The sequence below is a fragment of the Armigeres subalbatus genome, chromosome 2, assembly GCF_024139115.2.
Source record: "Armigeres subalbatus isolate Guangzhou_Male chromosome 2, GZ_Asu_2, whole genome shotgun sequence".
In the NCBI taxonomy this organism is placed as follows: domain Eukaryota; kingdom Metazoa; phylum Arthropoda; class Insecta; order Diptera; family Culicidae; genus Armigeres; species Armigeres subalbatus.
This window is the reverse complement of record NC_085140.1, coordinates 104,107,183-104,122,975: the sequence shown is the minus strand read 5'-3', so window position 1 is coordinate 104,122,975 and position 15,793 is coordinate 104,107,183. Positions and strand designations below refer to the sequence as shown.

Here is a 15,793-nt window from a genome sequence, read left to right as displayed (position 1 = left end):
TTTTGATTAGTAGTGCAAAAAACGCCTAAAAATTGTGAAACTATTGCAAAAATCGTCAAAGTTTTGCGATATTCCAATTAATAACAAGGCTGTACATCGTGCCCCGGTGGAGGTTTGAAAATATAGCTGCGGCTTTCGGTTTGACCCGGTGTGGAAGTTACTCCCGGAAAAAAAGGTTAGTCCTGTTTTAAGTTTCTGGTGAAATTGCTAAAAATGTGTGAAAATTAGCACATTGCTCTGTTTTGCGTCACTGTTTGCCCATTTTCAAGAAATAACGTGAATAATTATTTCAAACTTAATATTTTGAAAATTCGAGCGCTCCGGCACTAGTTTAATGGGGACAACGGGGTTAAATAGATCACAGTAAAAAAAATGAAAAACATTCAATGGGTCGTATGAATAAAAAGTAGCAAAAGTCAGCGCTTGTAGTATATACCGAGCATTTTTGCCTTTCTCGTACAACAAAGTTGTACCGAAAGGCTATCATTTCACTCCAAAATCGAACTTTTTATAGAAGTCTCGGAGACCCATGATGTTATATACCAATCGACTCAGCTCGTCGAACTGAAAAAATGTCTGTCTGTCCGTGTGTATGTGTGTGTGTGTGCACACAAAAACCGAAAAACATTAGCCACTTTTTCATATAGTAATTCTTAACCGATTTTCTCGCTACAAGTTGCATTCGACAGAGGACAAAGCCTTGTTGATCACTATTGAATTTGATAATAATCGACCATTGCGTTTAAAAGTTATTAAGAAAATGGAATGGAACTATATAAGCGCCATATAAGGTTGGTGTCTTGGCTAAATGCGAGAAAGGCAGTATCACCACTCGGTGAATTAAGTTTAACATTTGAAAAAAAAAATATCAAGATACTCTACTATAGTGTTCAAGTAATGGAAATTAATGATTTTTGCGATGGTAAAGGTAAAGGTCCAGCCTTTTACATATTTAGATGTACTTTTATGTACTTTTTACACGAAAAACGTAGCAATAGCAATTCGTATCGAATTTAATCAAAATGCAAAATTCGTTCTACTCATAGCCTCTTTGTTCTATATGTAGACAAAACGCTCTTACCACAGAGCAACTGCCCATACAGACATGGCCAAAGTGCACATTACCAACGTTGTCGTGCTAGACAATCCGAGCAGCTTTCTGAACCCGTTCCAGTTTGAGCTCACATTCGAATGCATTGAGGAGCTAAAGGAGGACCTTGAGTGGAAAATGATCTACGTTGGATCAGCTGAATCCGAGGATTTCGACCAGGTTCTGGACACCATCTACGTTGGACCGGTACCCGAAGGACGACACATCTTTGTGTTCCAAGCAGACCCACCGAACGTTGCCCGAATCCCCGAACAGGATGCCGTCGGAGTGACGGTGGTATTACTCACATGCTCCTACCGGGGTCAGGAATTTGTGCGTGTGGGGTACTTCATCAACAACGAATACTCCGACCAGGAACTTCGGGAAAACCCTCCCGCGAAGCCCCTCTTCCATCAGATGACCAGAAATATCCTCGCCTCCAAGCCCCGAGTGACAAGGTTCAAAATCAACTGGGACGACACGCCGGCCAACGGCAGTGGAACGGCCAGCGGCATGGAGGACGAAGCCGGTATGAACATGGACAATGGAACCGAAGAAGCAGTAACCACCGCCACCACAGTTGCCGAGATGATGTCCGAGGTGACGCAAGGCGAGAGCAGTATGACTCTGCCACGGGAGTTCAATGAAAATTCCAACTCGCTGGCGATGGAATGTTGAGGCCTTCACATTCACCGGATGAACGTTTCTTAGTTTTCTTCTTGTCCTCAGTGTGTTTCTATTATTTGCATAATATTGTAAGCTGCTGTTGTTTTGCAGTTCGATAGATTACTAGACCCGTGAAGCATTGTATTTGTTAAAGTGATGAGACTAGTTCCGTGAAACTTTTTCTGAATATGTATGCCTTTCCCATTCTTTTCCTTAAAACAAAGTCTTGCAACGCTCTGATAAAGTAGTCTTTTTTTTCTTAGCTCGAAGCTCATCAAAACATGATTTTTAATAATGCTAATAAATTATAGACACTCATGCGTACGTACATCGTAAAGATAGCTAATAAGAATCTGTAAATAATAATGGCAAGGCGTAGTGGCAGTTAGAGTAATAAAAGTAATTAATTTTCCATTGACAATGCCATTTATTTTGATGACTTCAATAGGCTGACACAGGCGGATGGAAAAAGCTGAATCCCACTTTTGTTCAAATATTGCTTGTAATCATATAAAGTTGGAACAACGAAATGAAATCGCTCTATTGTTCTCTAGTACGATCCACATTAGAATACCTACTGCTTTGCAGTTCGGAGTCCGTTTAATAATATCGGCGAGGAACGCATCAAATCAATACAGCGTTCGTTTTGCGCACCTTAGGGCTAATGTCCACGTAGCGGTTTTTTAAGCTGCGTGCAAGGTACCCAGCATTAAATGGAGTAATGCACACGTATACATGTGCACGACTACATTTGATGCCAATGAAAATACTCATTGATTTGATGCTGCGATCCAGATGTGCGAATACTTTTCCAGACGATTTAGCAACGCTGTTACTTTCGTAAACAAACGCCGCCAGCACTTGCCGCGTGGCGCAAAGTGTAGAAGCTCGAACATGACTTTGCGTATAATGGCATTTTCAGATTTCGTTATCTAACGTCCAACAGTGCATTATCACTAAAATAAAAGTGCAATACAAATGAACAAAGTACCATGCATAAACTAGACTACTTCAACTTGCCAATGTAAAACAAATTGTTTATTTGACAAAACTTTTCGTAAAATCTTTTAATCGCAATACCTTTCAATCCGCAACAAAAACAATGTTCATTTGGCTCAGATTCTGACAGCTCTCAATGCTCGATTGGCTCAAGATAACCGCTTTCGCATATCTCTGAATTATAAATACTAGAATAAGAGATCGGCGAAGACGCCATCTTGTTTCCAATCGAACCATCAAAAGCGGTTCCAATTCGATTTGTTTACTTTTTGCTTCCATAAGGGTCTGTCTCAATTGGATAATTAATCTGAAATTAAACTTAAAAGTGACATTTCAATAATTATCAAATAACCCTGCTCGCAGAGCAAGATTACTTTTGACAGATATCAAATCATTTTCCATCGATGTCTTATTGGAATTGTTGGGTAGCACCAGCCATTCTTATGACCGGGTGATTTTTTAATTTGTGAACTGTCACTTTTAAGTTTAATTCTCCAAATGAGACAGACCCTAAGAAGCAAGTAAAAAGTTCAAGTGATGCCAGTATTATTTTCACGATTTCATGCATTTTCATACGTTGCCATTTCGGCAGTTTTTCACTCCGCCGGTCTCTGCCCGGTAAAAATCGTTTACTCATTAATGGGTACTTTTTCTCTGCTATCTCTTTCTCTCTGCTGAAAAATTCACCCATTTTGGAAGAATAAGTGGATTTACTCATTTAAATGAGTAGATCCACTTATTCTCCCAAAATGGGTAAATTTTTCAGCAGAGAGACAGAGATAGCAAAGAAAAAGTACCCATTAATGAGTAAACGTGTTTCTCCGTGTGGTTATAGGGTTGCTACTCTGAATGTAGGATCCCTAGCTGCGACCTTGCGTGGAGGTGGGCATCGGCCCTTAAAGAGACCCTCTTTGATTACCCAGCTTCGAGAGCCGTTGTCGCTCGATTGACGTTGATTCCCTCAGTAGAACTGATTGTAAGACCATTCTTCAACTGCAGGCCACGTATGCTGCGAAATAATATTGTTAACCCTTTATAAGGCAGACGAATCTAAACTAAACAATAAACTAACAATAAGACACTATGTTTACATGGTAATAAACAAAAGATATTTTAGTTATCAGATAAAGATTGTCGCAAGTTTGTTATACATTAAACATTTCTGAGTTCAGAATCGTAGGACGAATTATGGACTGGCTTGCATCGAAATTTCAATCGATTGTCGTCATCAGTTTTTGATTTCTATCTCTCGTAAACACGTTTTATGTAAACACTGAAAAAAAAAGATTTGCTTCTGTTTTTAGCGCCCGGAATTTATTACAGTTTTTTTTTGTATAAGGCATTTTATGAGACGTTTCGCGGTGGCCCGATTATTTACTTCTAATGTTTTGTTTTGGTATGATTCTGCGTGAACATTCCGTTAGGTCCGAACACAAAATAATGTTTGTAACGTTTTACTTTTCATTCGAGTTTTCTTCAGCATTTCATGCTTAAAATGCAATGGTATGAATAATCTAACAACACGTTTTAAGAATCATATGAAAAACTTTGTTCTAAAGCCCTGGTAGACGAAAAGTAAAACAGGCAGAATTGATGATGGGACCCATCGGAATGTTCAGCGCAAAATTACCAAACAAACGGGCTCCCACTGATTGTCAAAGTAGATGAACACGAGAAAAACAGCTGTTTCGATCTGTCTCATAAAATGCCTTATTGTCTTGTTTGCTTTAATTACTTGACTACGAGAGATTTGTCTGTGTCATTGAATTATATGTTTTGCTTAATTAAAAATATCATTGGGCATCCGAAAGGGGGACGTTCCCTACCCACGTTCTTCTTACACTTTATTTTACATAATGTGTGCATTTTATCATGTTGTTAATCAGCACGCTGGTATTTTTTTTTTTGCTTTTCCTCGATTGCTTGGTTCAGGCTTGGTTAATACTAAAGACACACCTGTGGTACTTGTACCATGGTACAAGAGAACAAGAAAATTATTCCAAGACTATCTTTGATAAAGACAATAATTGGTATGGTACTCATTTCAAGATTCTTGTACCATGGTACTTGTACCACCAGTGTGTCATTAGTATAAGACTAGGGATCCTATAATGAGAGATATGCGAAAGGGGCCATTGTAAGCCAATCGAGCATTGAGAACTGTCAAAACGTGAGCCAAATGAACGTTGTTATTGTTGCAGATTGAGACGAGGTTGAAAGGTATTGAGATAGATTTTAAGAAAAGTTTCATCGAGTAAACAATTTGTTTACTTTCGCGAGTGAAAGTAATCTAGTTTATGTATTGCGCTTTTTGCACTTTATAAGAGTTCTGCGAGATTTTTTTTCTCACAGTCATCTTTTTCTCACACTCAATACACTCAAAAAACTTTGATTTTCCGTGTATAATATTTGTGTGTGAGTGCTCAATCTGAAAACAAATAGACGTCAAATCTTGGCGGGAATCGATTTAGTGTACACGCTTACATGTGACTAACGAGTAATGGGTTATATTTGGGTAAATTTCAGTAACAAAAATCGATCAACCCGAAATGAGAGTGAGTGTGAGAAAAAGAAGCGGGCAAATCACAATCTACACATAACTCTTCAAATCGGCAATATATCGTGTTTCGCCTATTTGTATTGCACTTTTATTCTAGTGATAATGCTTATTTAAACACTGTTAGTGGACAGACAAACATATTCCAAATTGTTATCAAATGCAAAGTCATATACAAGCTTCAACATTTTGCGCTGCGGCAAGTGCTGGAAGCGTTTGCTAACAAAATTAACAGCGTTGCTAAATCGTCTGGAAAAGTATTTGCATATCTCTCATTATAGGATCCCTAGTTAAGACCAGGGTTCAGGGTCCATCTCACCGTTGGTTGTTTTTTTCTGTGCCTCTTTATAACACCAGTATTCCTTTTGTTTCGTTGTCTAGATTTTTGTTCTTAAATTTATGTGTTTGTCTCCTTTATGAACCCTGTGATACTTTTTAGTTCTCCCTGTTTTCCATCCTTGAAGATTTTGTGTCATTGGTTTGTATGATTCTAGTGCATTGTATATTGGCCTCACTGTAATCCACTTCACACAGTGGTACATACAATGCACAGTGGGCCACGTCGTGGAATTAGGAGGAAAAAAATATTTTCACCATAATGATAATTTTTTAGGATCAAAGTGTCTTCAGCAAAGTCAAAGCTTATTATTTAAGCTTTATTTTGAAGTTTGTTGCAATAGGGTGGCCCCACTACATTTTGAGATAAAATTTTTAACTTCTATATTTCTAATTTTAGCATTGTACGATGTTCTAGAAAGTTGTTCCTTATTTAATTTTGAGGCACTTTGCTGAAGAAACCATTTTTGTACGTCGTTTGTATCATTTGTTATGATAATTTTAAATAATTATGTTAGGGTGACCCTAAAAAATTAATATTTTGATTGTAACTTTTTAGTTTTAATTTTTATCGAATTGACGTCTTCTACAAAGTTTTAGAGCATAAAAAAATGCACGTTTTGGTTACATAACCAAGTAAATTCATTGGTGGATTGCAGAGATATCACTGTTTTCTTGAAAAATCCGTTGTTTTCAAATGCTTGTATTTTGAATGGGGAAAAGGGGGATCCATTTTTCCCTGGGTTAGACAGAGGAAGGGCTAAGGATTGCTCTGCATATTTTGGTATTGGGGAATTTGAGGGAATTTGAGGTTTTTCCATCATTTGAAAAAATGGCTTTATGTACGAGGAAATCAAAATCATCAGTTCTAGAAGTGTTATAAAACCGAAAATTCCGCCCAATTCGTCAAAAACAAAATGTTTATAGTAACCATAACTTCCTTATATATTTCCAGCGCATCTTCACTCAATATACCGATTGGTAGGATAACATGTTCAATAATATCAACGCTTATCAACGTGACAACTTCACTGAACAGACCGTAATCGTACACACTTAATTTTTTTTACCGGGATTTCAGCAAAATGTTGAACTTTTACCGAGAATCGCACAGCCGTGCCCCAGCAAACATGTTTTTTGCCGAGATATCTGTCAAAATTGCTGATAATCAGCTAATAATTTGCCGAAAATCAGCTAACAAACGCTATTTTTACCGAAATATCAGTTAATTATTTTGCTGGCGCACGGCTGTGCGGATTTTTGCTGAGCTGCATAAATAAAAACTGAGTGTGTAGGTTGTTTACATCACTCGTTCAATCGATTTTACTTTTAGGGTGGTACGGAAAATTAGGTTTTTTTTAGTGTATTTTTTATTTAATTTTTATCTAGATATATATTAGGGTGGATCAAAAATTCTATTTTTCTCCACACCGATCACTCAATTCTGTCCCATGTTCTGAGTGTCCTCCGCGAATTGATTTAGCACGAGCCGTTTAAATTTGCTTGGGAATTAGTATGGGCAAAGTGTACTTTTCATCATACTGATTATGGCACTTTCCAATTAGGCGCTGGCGAAAACAGAACCAACATAGCCAAAAGGAGCCCTAAAGAATTATCACTTGGATAATCGTTCGAATATTTAGTAATCGATTTTAATTTATGTTGTAGTTCTTTGGAGCTTATCGCGAAACTACTTCACAGGCAACATTGCTGCTCTTGGCGCGAAAGATAGCACTGACAAAAGAAGAAGTTCAATAACCATAACCAAAGATTCGCAAGCTGGATTAAAACCGATAACTAATTATTGGAACGATTAATCAACATGCGATTTTGGCCATGTGGGTTCTTTTTTCGCTGTATGTAGCGCCATAATCAGTAGGATGAAAAATCCACTTCCCCATACTAATTCCCATGCAAACCTGAAACAGCTCAAAGTGCTAAATCAGTTGTTATCCAATTTCGCTCAAATTCGCGGAGGACACTAAGAACATGGGACAGAATTGAGTGATCGGTGTGAGAAAAATCGAACTTTTGAACCACCTAATAATAGATAAAAGTAAAATAAAAACTACACTCGAAAACCTTGTTTTCCATACCACCCTAACGATTTTAAAGTAAAATCGATTGAACAAGTGATGTAAACAATCTACGATTACGGTCTGTACAGTGAAGTTGTCACGTTTATAAGCGTTGATATTATTGAACATGTTATTCTACCAATCGGTATATTGAGTGAAGATGCGCTGAAAATATATAAGGAAGCTATGATTACTATAAACATTTTGTTTTTGACGAATTGGGCGGAATTTTCGGTTTTATAACACTTCTAGAACTGATGATTTTGATTTCCTCGTACATAAAGCCATTTTTTCAAATGATGGAAAAACCTCAAATTCCCTCAAATTCTAATACCAAAATATGCAGAGCAACTTAGCCCTTCCTCTGTCCAACCCAGGGAAAAATGGATCCCCTTTTTCCCCCATTCAAAAATACAGGCATTTGAAAACAACGGATTTTTTCAAGAAAAACAGTGATATCTCTGCAATCCATCAATGAATTTACTTGGTTATGTAACCAAAACGTGCATTTTTTTATGCTCTAAAACTTTGTAGAAGACGTCACTTCGATAAAAATTGAAACCAAAAAATTACAATCAAATATTGATTTTTTTTAGTCACCATAACATTATTATTTGAAATTATCATAACAAATGATACAATATACAAATAACGTACAACAATGGGTTTCTTCAACAAAGTGCCTCAAAATTAAATAAGGTACAACTTTCTACAACATCGTACAATGCTAAAATTAGAAATACATAAATTTTATCTCAAAATGTAGTGGGACAACCCTTTTGCTAAACTTCAAAATAAAGCTCAAATAATAAGCTTTGACTTTGCTGAAGACACTTTGGTCCTAAAATATTATTATTATGGTGAAAATAATTTTTTCCTCCTAATTTTACGACGTGGCCCAATGTGCAATGTGTTGCGTTCACCGCAATAGAGTATGAAAATTAATAAACACTACACCCAATTAATTGTAAGTCCATAACGCACTTTGCACCCTACACTCCATTCTCAAGCTTCAAACGATATTCCCACACGACACACAATAGCCAGTAATCAATAGAAAACCCCGAAATAGCCACTCTGCATTACACATCTTGATGACCAGTCAGTTAGTTACCGTTCCTCTGCACCGAATACACGCGATCGTTTGAACAGTACGCAGTGAAGTGTTCTATCTCTCCTCGACCGAAATCCCCCAGTGAAGTGTTTCAGCTAGTGACCAGTGACCTTAATCCGGATCAGTCCGTTCAGTCGTTGTAGGCATAGAGCCGTCGGAGAGGATTCCGAGGCGCGGACATCTTTTTGGTCCGTTCGAAGCGGATAATCGTTCCGTTTGAGAAGGAACCAAGCGCGCTTTGATAGTGCAATTGTCGTCGCATGTGCGATACCACCATAGTGAAGTGGAACAGTGCGATTGATTGCCCATTGTGGGGCAATTAATTCTCCGATAAGTGATCAGTGCTGGGAACTTGGTGTGATTTGGTCGGTGGAGATTTGGAATTTCGTCGCATTCCGGGTCGCGTGTGATCATTGTCAGATTGCCATGTGTGTGATGAACTTGATGAACTGTATGGACTCTGGACTGGACAATTGAACAATTGAACCAGAAAGAAAGCGCAGTACACAGTGGTCCGTAAAGGATATTTTGTGGTGTAAAAGCGCTAGTGCGTGCAATCGTTTACGGGTAAAGCGATAAAACCCTCACTATTAGTGCATCCGTTTTCTGGTTTGTCGTTAAAACTAGAAACAACCGTTTCCAGGTTTGTTCGTTAGAACCTGTGCCAGCTCGTTTCTAGGTTTGGGCGTCAGAACCTAGCCATCACGTTTCCAGGTTTGTTCGTTAGAACCTGTGCCATCGCGTTTCCAGGTTTGGGCGTCAGAAGCTGTGCCATCGTAAGCAGGGTGTGTCGGTATTGGGTCGGTGCGACTACGGTGAGTAATCCATAGTAGAGTAGGCAACATTTTTGGAATTTGGCTTAGTGGAGTGGATCGGCATCTTGTTTTCGGAATTGATTTGGGTTGTGGTGGTTTTGATAGTTCGTGGCGTTCTGAGCAAGCAGAATGGCGCTTCGAGAACGCTCGAAATTGATGAGTGTCACTGTGGACGCCATCAAATCTATCGAAACATTCGTCAAGGAATACGATGCCGAGGTCGATCAGAGTAAGATCGACTCAAGATTAATGAGGTTGGATCAATTATACGATCGTTTTGTAAATGTGTCGATTGAAGTGGAATTGCTTATGGAGGAGCAGGGCGAAACGAAGGCAACGTTTGTAAAGAAGCGCAGTGAAATAGAGGACTTGTATTACAAGCTCCGGGATTTCCTCACGTTGAATAAGCAGAATAGTACGCCTTCTATTCAAGCCTCTCACGTTTCTTCCTCTGTCGTTCGACTACCGAAGATAGATCTGCCCACATTCGATGGTGATATGGATAATTGGATTCCGTTCTACGACGCCTATCGTAGTTTAATCCATAATAATAAGGATTTGGCAGCTGTTGACAAATTCCACTACTTGTTGGCGGCGCTCAAGGATCCAGTCAAGCGTCTGCTGGATACCACGAGCATAACCGGGGGCAACTATAAGATTGCGTGGGATCTTCTGGTTAGTCGTTACGACAACAAGCGCTTGTTGATCAAAAATCATATCAGCTCGCTCTTTAATTTTGAGCCCGTGAGAAAAGAATCTTCTGCTGCTATTCTAGCCCTTGTCGACCATTTCGAGCGCCACGTGAAGATTTTAACGTCGTTGGGGGAGCCGACCATGCAATGGAGCTTGTTGCTAGTGCACATGGTGTGCAGTCGTTTAGGTCAGAGCATGTTGAGGGAATGAGAGAGGTCGACAAGCAACGATAGACAAGAAATCCCGAAGTATAGCGAGTTGATTACCTTTTGGAAAGATCAAGCACGGATCCTGCTTTCACTGAACAGTGGAAGCGTAACTCCTTCCCCAGCCAGGGACAAACCTCGTTTCTCTGTGGCTCACACCGCATCCGTTTCTAAACCGTTCCCACCTAAATCCACCAGTTGCATTGTGTGCAATCAACCCCACCGTATTTACGACTGTGAGGTGTTCAAACGGATGCAACTTGACCAAAAGCAAGATATAGTGCGGAAGAAGAAGCTTTGCTGGAATTGTCTGTCGTCCAACCACCTTAGTCGTGAGTGTTCCTCAAAACCCTGCCGGAGGTGCAACGAGAAGCACCACACTCTATTACACCCGTCCTCCCCCAACGGTCGTGCCACCCAACCCCAAGCAAAACCACCAATTCGGACTGATGACGAGTCCGTGATACCGGCTCTGGTATCTGTTCCCACTCCATTTGCCTCAAACACCTCGTCCGCCACCCAACTGCCATCCACTTCGAATGCGTTAGCTGCCGCCAGCTCATCGAAAGCTACCTACTCAACTGTCCTGCTGTCTACTGCCGTGGTGAAGGTCCATGGCCCTTCCGGAAAGTCCACATTTGTTAGAACCCTGCTGGATTCCGGCTCCGAGTCAAATTTTATCACCGAAAGAATCGTTCAGCTTCTGGGTCTACACCGGCAAAAGCGAGTTGCAGTTATCGCCGGAATGGGTGGATCCACTGTGAATAGTCACCAATGTACCGTCGCAACATTCTGTTCCGTTGATTCCACCTACTCGAATACTTTGGAATTCAGCATTCTCTCCAAGATTACCAACGATCTTCCAGGAAGGATACTCGATGTTTCGAAATGAAACATCCCTTCGGTAGTCCTAGCACATCCAGATTTTGCCATCCCACAAAGGATCGACATGGTCATCGGAGCTCAACTTTTCTTCAGTCTTCTTCGAGAAGGTCAACTACCGTTTGGAACCGGTTCTCCAACAAGTCATCCAGTTCTACAGCGTACCGTGCTTGGCTGGGTAATTAGTGGTTCTGTATCTACCGCTGTTCAAGCCCGGTGTATCAAACCAGTCGCACTCCTGTGCACAACGGAGGAGCTCGATAGACAGTTATCTCGATTCTGGGAAGTTGAAAGTTGTCCCACCAGTCGGGGACTTTCCAAGGAGGAAGCAGCTTGTGAGCAATACTTCACAGAAACCACCACCTATGACGAATCAGGTCGGTTCATTGTGCGCCTACCCAAGAAGGAATGCATCTTTAGTCATCTTGGTGACTCCAAAGCTGGCGCTCTTTGTCGACTCCGTTGGATGCAACGTCGGTTAATCAAAAATCCCGATCTGAAAGCTCAGTATGTCGGCTTCATGGCTGAGTATCTCCATCTTGGCCATATGATTTCCGTAGATCCGTTGCAAGACACCACCCATTCTTATTCTATCTTCCTCACCACGCTGTGCTCAAACCTGGCAGCACCACCACCAAGTGCAGGGTGGTTTTCGATGGGTCCAGCAAGTCTTCTACGGGAATCTCGCTCAATGATTGTCTCATGGTCGGACCGACCGTCAGGTTCCGAATTAACGAGATAGCTCTCGTGGCCGATATCGCCAAAATGTACCGGCAGATCTGGGTACACCCAGACGATCGACATCTTCAACGGATATTTTGGAAAGGCGAGACAGATTTCGTCGTTCGCCCCTACGAGCTCACTACGGTGACGTATGGCACATCCAGTGCGCCGTATTTAGCAACACGATGCCTACAGCAACTCTCCTACGAACACTCCAAGGATGATGGGGATATCCCATCGAAGATCGGCAAGGACTTTTATGTGGACGACTTCCTCAGCGGATCCGACACAGTAGAGGGTGCAATACAGTTATGCTCCGGAGTGCAGAATATTCTTGGATCCGCAGGATTCGAGCTCAGGAAATGGTCCTCCAACTCTAGTGAAGTGCTGTCCCACATTCCGGATGAATTTCAGGACAAACGGTCGATTGTGGAAGTGGACGACATCCAGGGCTCTGTCAGCACACTCGGACTTCTGTGGCATCCTGAGTCAGATACATTCCGATTTAAAGTTCACGAGTTCTCCAAGAATCTTCCAATCACCAAGCGGATCGTTGTCTCTGAGATGTCCCTGTCGATTCCCCGCTTGGAGCTCAGTTCTGCTGTACTCCTGTCTCAGTTGTACCAAAACGTAGTGTGCAGTCTCAACATGACACCTGAGGCCTACTTTTGGTCTGACTCCTCCATCACTCTACACTGGTTGCACAATCCACCGGCAAACTACAACACGTTCGTGGCTAATCGAGTCGCGGAAGTTCAACGAATGACTGAAGGAGGCACCTGGAATCACGTCGCCGGTTTGGAAAATCCGGCAGATCTCATCTCGCGAGGCATTGATCCTTGCGAGCTCATCAACGTCGCCCTTTGGTGGAAGGGCCCACCTTGGCTATCGTCCGACGCTTCGGAATGGCCAAGCATGTTTCCAATTCCGGAATCTCAAGAATTCCTTCCAGAAATCCTCGAAGTAAAGCCAACTACGCTTGCAGCAGTCGCACGTTCAGTAAAGGTACCCGATCACACTCTGTTCTGTCGCTACTCGTCACTGACGAGACTTATTCGCATCGCCGCTTATTGCCGCCGTTTTGTACGGCATTGTCGTTCCAAGATCGCTGGAGCAGGTCTACAAGTTACACCGTTTCTCACCGCAGATGAATTGCAACAGGCGCTGATCGGCATCGTGAAGGTCGTACAAGAAGATTGCTTCAGCCACGAAATCGCTATAGTCCAGGCTGGAGCTGAAGCAGATCTAAGAAAATCACCCCTGAAAACTCTGTATCCGTTCATGCACGATGGACTACTCCGTGTCGGTGGCCGGCTGAACCACTCCTCGTTCTCGTTCACCCGCAAGCATCCGATACTTCTACCTGAAGTACACCCACTGACGTCACTACTCATCGACTCGGTGCACAAACAACTCCTCCATGCTGGTCCTCGTGCGATGATAGCACACATTCGTGAGCAATTCTGGCCTTTACACCTCCGTAACCTGGCACGGAGGCATGTCAACTCTTGCTTGCGCTGCTATCGAGTCCGGCCCCAGTCGGAAAATCAGTTGATGGGCCAGCTTCCGAAGGTTCGAGTTACTCCAGCTAGAGCATTTCTCAACACCGGTGTCGATTTTTGCGGCCCTGTTTGGCTGAAGTCCCCAGTACGAAGAGCTGCACCGGTTTGAGTATACGTCTCTGTTTTCGTCTGCATGGTCACCAAGGCCGTGCATCTTGAGCTTGTCAGGAACCTCAGCACAAATGCCTTCATAGCTGCATTGAAACGGTTCGTTGCGCGCCGTGGCAAACCAGTCGCCTTGTTCTGTGACAACGCCACCAACTTCAAAGGTGCGGACAGGCAGCTACGAGAACTCTGCTCACAGCTCAACCATCAACAACATCATCAGAAAGTGGCATCGTTCTGTGCTGAATCCGCTATTCAATTCAGCTTCATTCCCGCAAACGCACCTACCTTCGGCGGCCTTTGGGAGGCCGCGGTCAAATCCATGAAGCACCACTTCCGGAGAGTTGTGGGTCTTGATGCACTGCCAAGCGAGACCATGCATACTGTTCTCTGCCAAATCGAAAGCTGTCTCAATTCGCGGCCGTTGACTGCAGTCTCGGAGGATCCTAGCGACATGGACGTCCTCACTCCAGGGCACTTTCTTGTTGGGTCGGCTCTGCAATCCATACCCGAGCCCAATCCATTTCTCCCGACAGCCGAACGTTCTAGTCGGCAAGTTGGTACTCCTGAAAGACGACAATCTTCCCCGGTGGAGCGTGGGCCGCATTGCAGCAGTACATCCCGGCGCGGATGGACTAGTCCGTGTAGTGAAGGTCAGACTTGCAACCGGCGCTGTATTTGACCGACCGATTGTGAAGGTATGCCTTCTCCCCATCGATGATGACCCTCGTTTCGCCTCCACTATTGGCGAAGTATCTGGCATCCACGCCAGTGAAACCGATCCCGCTACCAACCTTAGATCTTAAGCATTTGAACTTGTTAGATTTAAGTAAACTGTTGAATTCGAATGAAATCCTTTCATTGGTGGCCGGTATGTTGCGTTCACCGCAATAGAGTATGAAAATTAATAAACACTACACCCAATTAATTGTAAGTCCATAACGCACTTTGCACCCTACACTCCATTCTCAAGCTTCAAACGATATTCCCACACGACACACAATAGCCAGTAATCAATCCAGCTTTCCACGCTCGGTAATGGCGGCTTGTCGCAGTGTAAAAATCAATCGGTCACTGTACTGTTTGACACTAGCTGGAGGAAAGCTCATTGACGTTCCTGGATGAGGGGAAGGGAAAAAAGGCCTTTTCGCCAGTGAGTTTTCCTCCAGCTAGTGTCAAACAGTACAGTGACCGATTGATTTTTACACACCGAAAAGCCGCCATTACCGAGCGTGGAAAGCTGGATAGAAAACCCCGAAATAGCCACTCTGCATTACACATCTTGATGACCAGTCAGTTAGTTACCGTTCCTCTGCACCGAATACACGCGATCGTTTGAACAGTACGCAGTGAAGTGTTCTATCTCTCCTCGACCTAAATCCGGATCAGTCCGTTCAGTCGTTGTAGGCATAGAGCCGTCGGAGAGGATTCCGAGGCGCGGACACAATGGTTTGAACGAATTCTACTTAGGATGATTTTTTCTTTCGTAGTAACGCTACACCATATTTGTTTTCCCGGTTCTTCTGCGAATTCAAAATGTTGTTTGCCTTTTGTTTCAGAGATCTGTTTGTATCTATCGCTCGAACAGTTCCAGATTTTACGTTCTGCTAATCTTATCGAGTCGTGTAATGTTAACTTTTCCGAGCTGGTTTGTGGCTTCCACTGCTAGCTTATCAACTGCTTCATTCCAACGAATACCAACGTGACTTAGTACCCATTGTATGTGAATTTTCTCCCTGCTATCAGCTGCTTGGTCTAACCAGTTGCCAATTTCTTCAACGATGTGGTTTGTATGGACGAATTTTTTGGATTTGAGCATTATGCAAGCACTCCAGAGTCCGTTACTATTGCTGCTTTTGTGTATTTCTTTGATCTACACATCTTTACGGCTTTGTGTGAGGTACGTGAAGATGAAGGAAATGTAATTGCAAAAGAAGAGCAAGCCCTCGTTACATCTAACACTGCCG

The 15,793-nt window shown here is 42.3% G+C and overlaps 4 protein-coding genes across 7 annotated transcripts in view; all 4 read left to right on the top strand.

Annotated features, from left to right (window-relative positions):
- The first annotated feature begins 33 nt into the window (after positions 1-33).
- LOC134210560 (histone chaperone asf1) lies at positions 34-2,177 on the top strand. Of its 2 annotated transcripts, none has more exons than XM_062686619.1 (2): positions 34-175; positions 1,067-2,177. In XM_062686619.1, the coding sequence occupies exon 2, from the start codon at positions 1,106-1,108 to the stop codon at positions 1,766-1,768; it is 663 nt and encodes a 220-aa protein (XP_062542603.1). In that variant the 5' UTR covers positions 34-175; positions 1,067-1,105; the 3' UTR covers positions 1,769-2,177. The 2 variants fall into 2 exon arrangements, with proteins under 2 accessions (XP_062542603.1, XP_062542604.1); XM_062686620.1 differs by having other exon boundaries at positions 35-175; positions 1,047-2,177.
- LOC134210561 (cancer-related nucleoside-triphosphatase homolog) overlaps positions 36-15,793 on the top strand; it is a 30,162-nt gene continuing 14,404 nt past the window's right edge. Inside the window, exon 1 of one of the 3 annotated variants that reach the window (XM_062686623.1) lies at positions 36-175. Coding sequence is in view for 1 of the 3 variants with exons in the window: in XM_062686622.1 (XP_062542606.1) it covers positions 15,273-15,275 (3 nt within the window). In the remaining 2 variants the exon portion in view is untranslated. Of the gene's footprint in view, positions 176-14,501; positions 14,525-15,252; positions 15,276-15,793 lie in introns of those variants that run through there. The other 2 variants (XM_062686624.1, XM_062686622.1) reach the window with 2 other exon arrangements.
- Positions 9,785-11,446, top strand: LOC134209117 (uncharacterized). The gene is made up of 2 exons (XM_062685097.1): positions 9,785-10,535; positions 10,680-11,446. The coding sequence occupies exons 1-2, from the start codon at positions 9,785-9,787 to the stop codon at positions 11,444-11,446; spliced, it is 1,518 nt and encodes a 505-aa protein (XP_062541081.1).
- On the top strand, positions 12,923-13,830 carry LOC134209116 (uncharacterized). The gene has a single exon (XM_062685096.1). It carries the CDS (start codon positions 13,075-13,077, stop codon positions 13,828-13,830), a length of 756 nt encoding a protein of 251 aa, XP_062541080.1. The 5' UTR covers positions 12,923-13,074.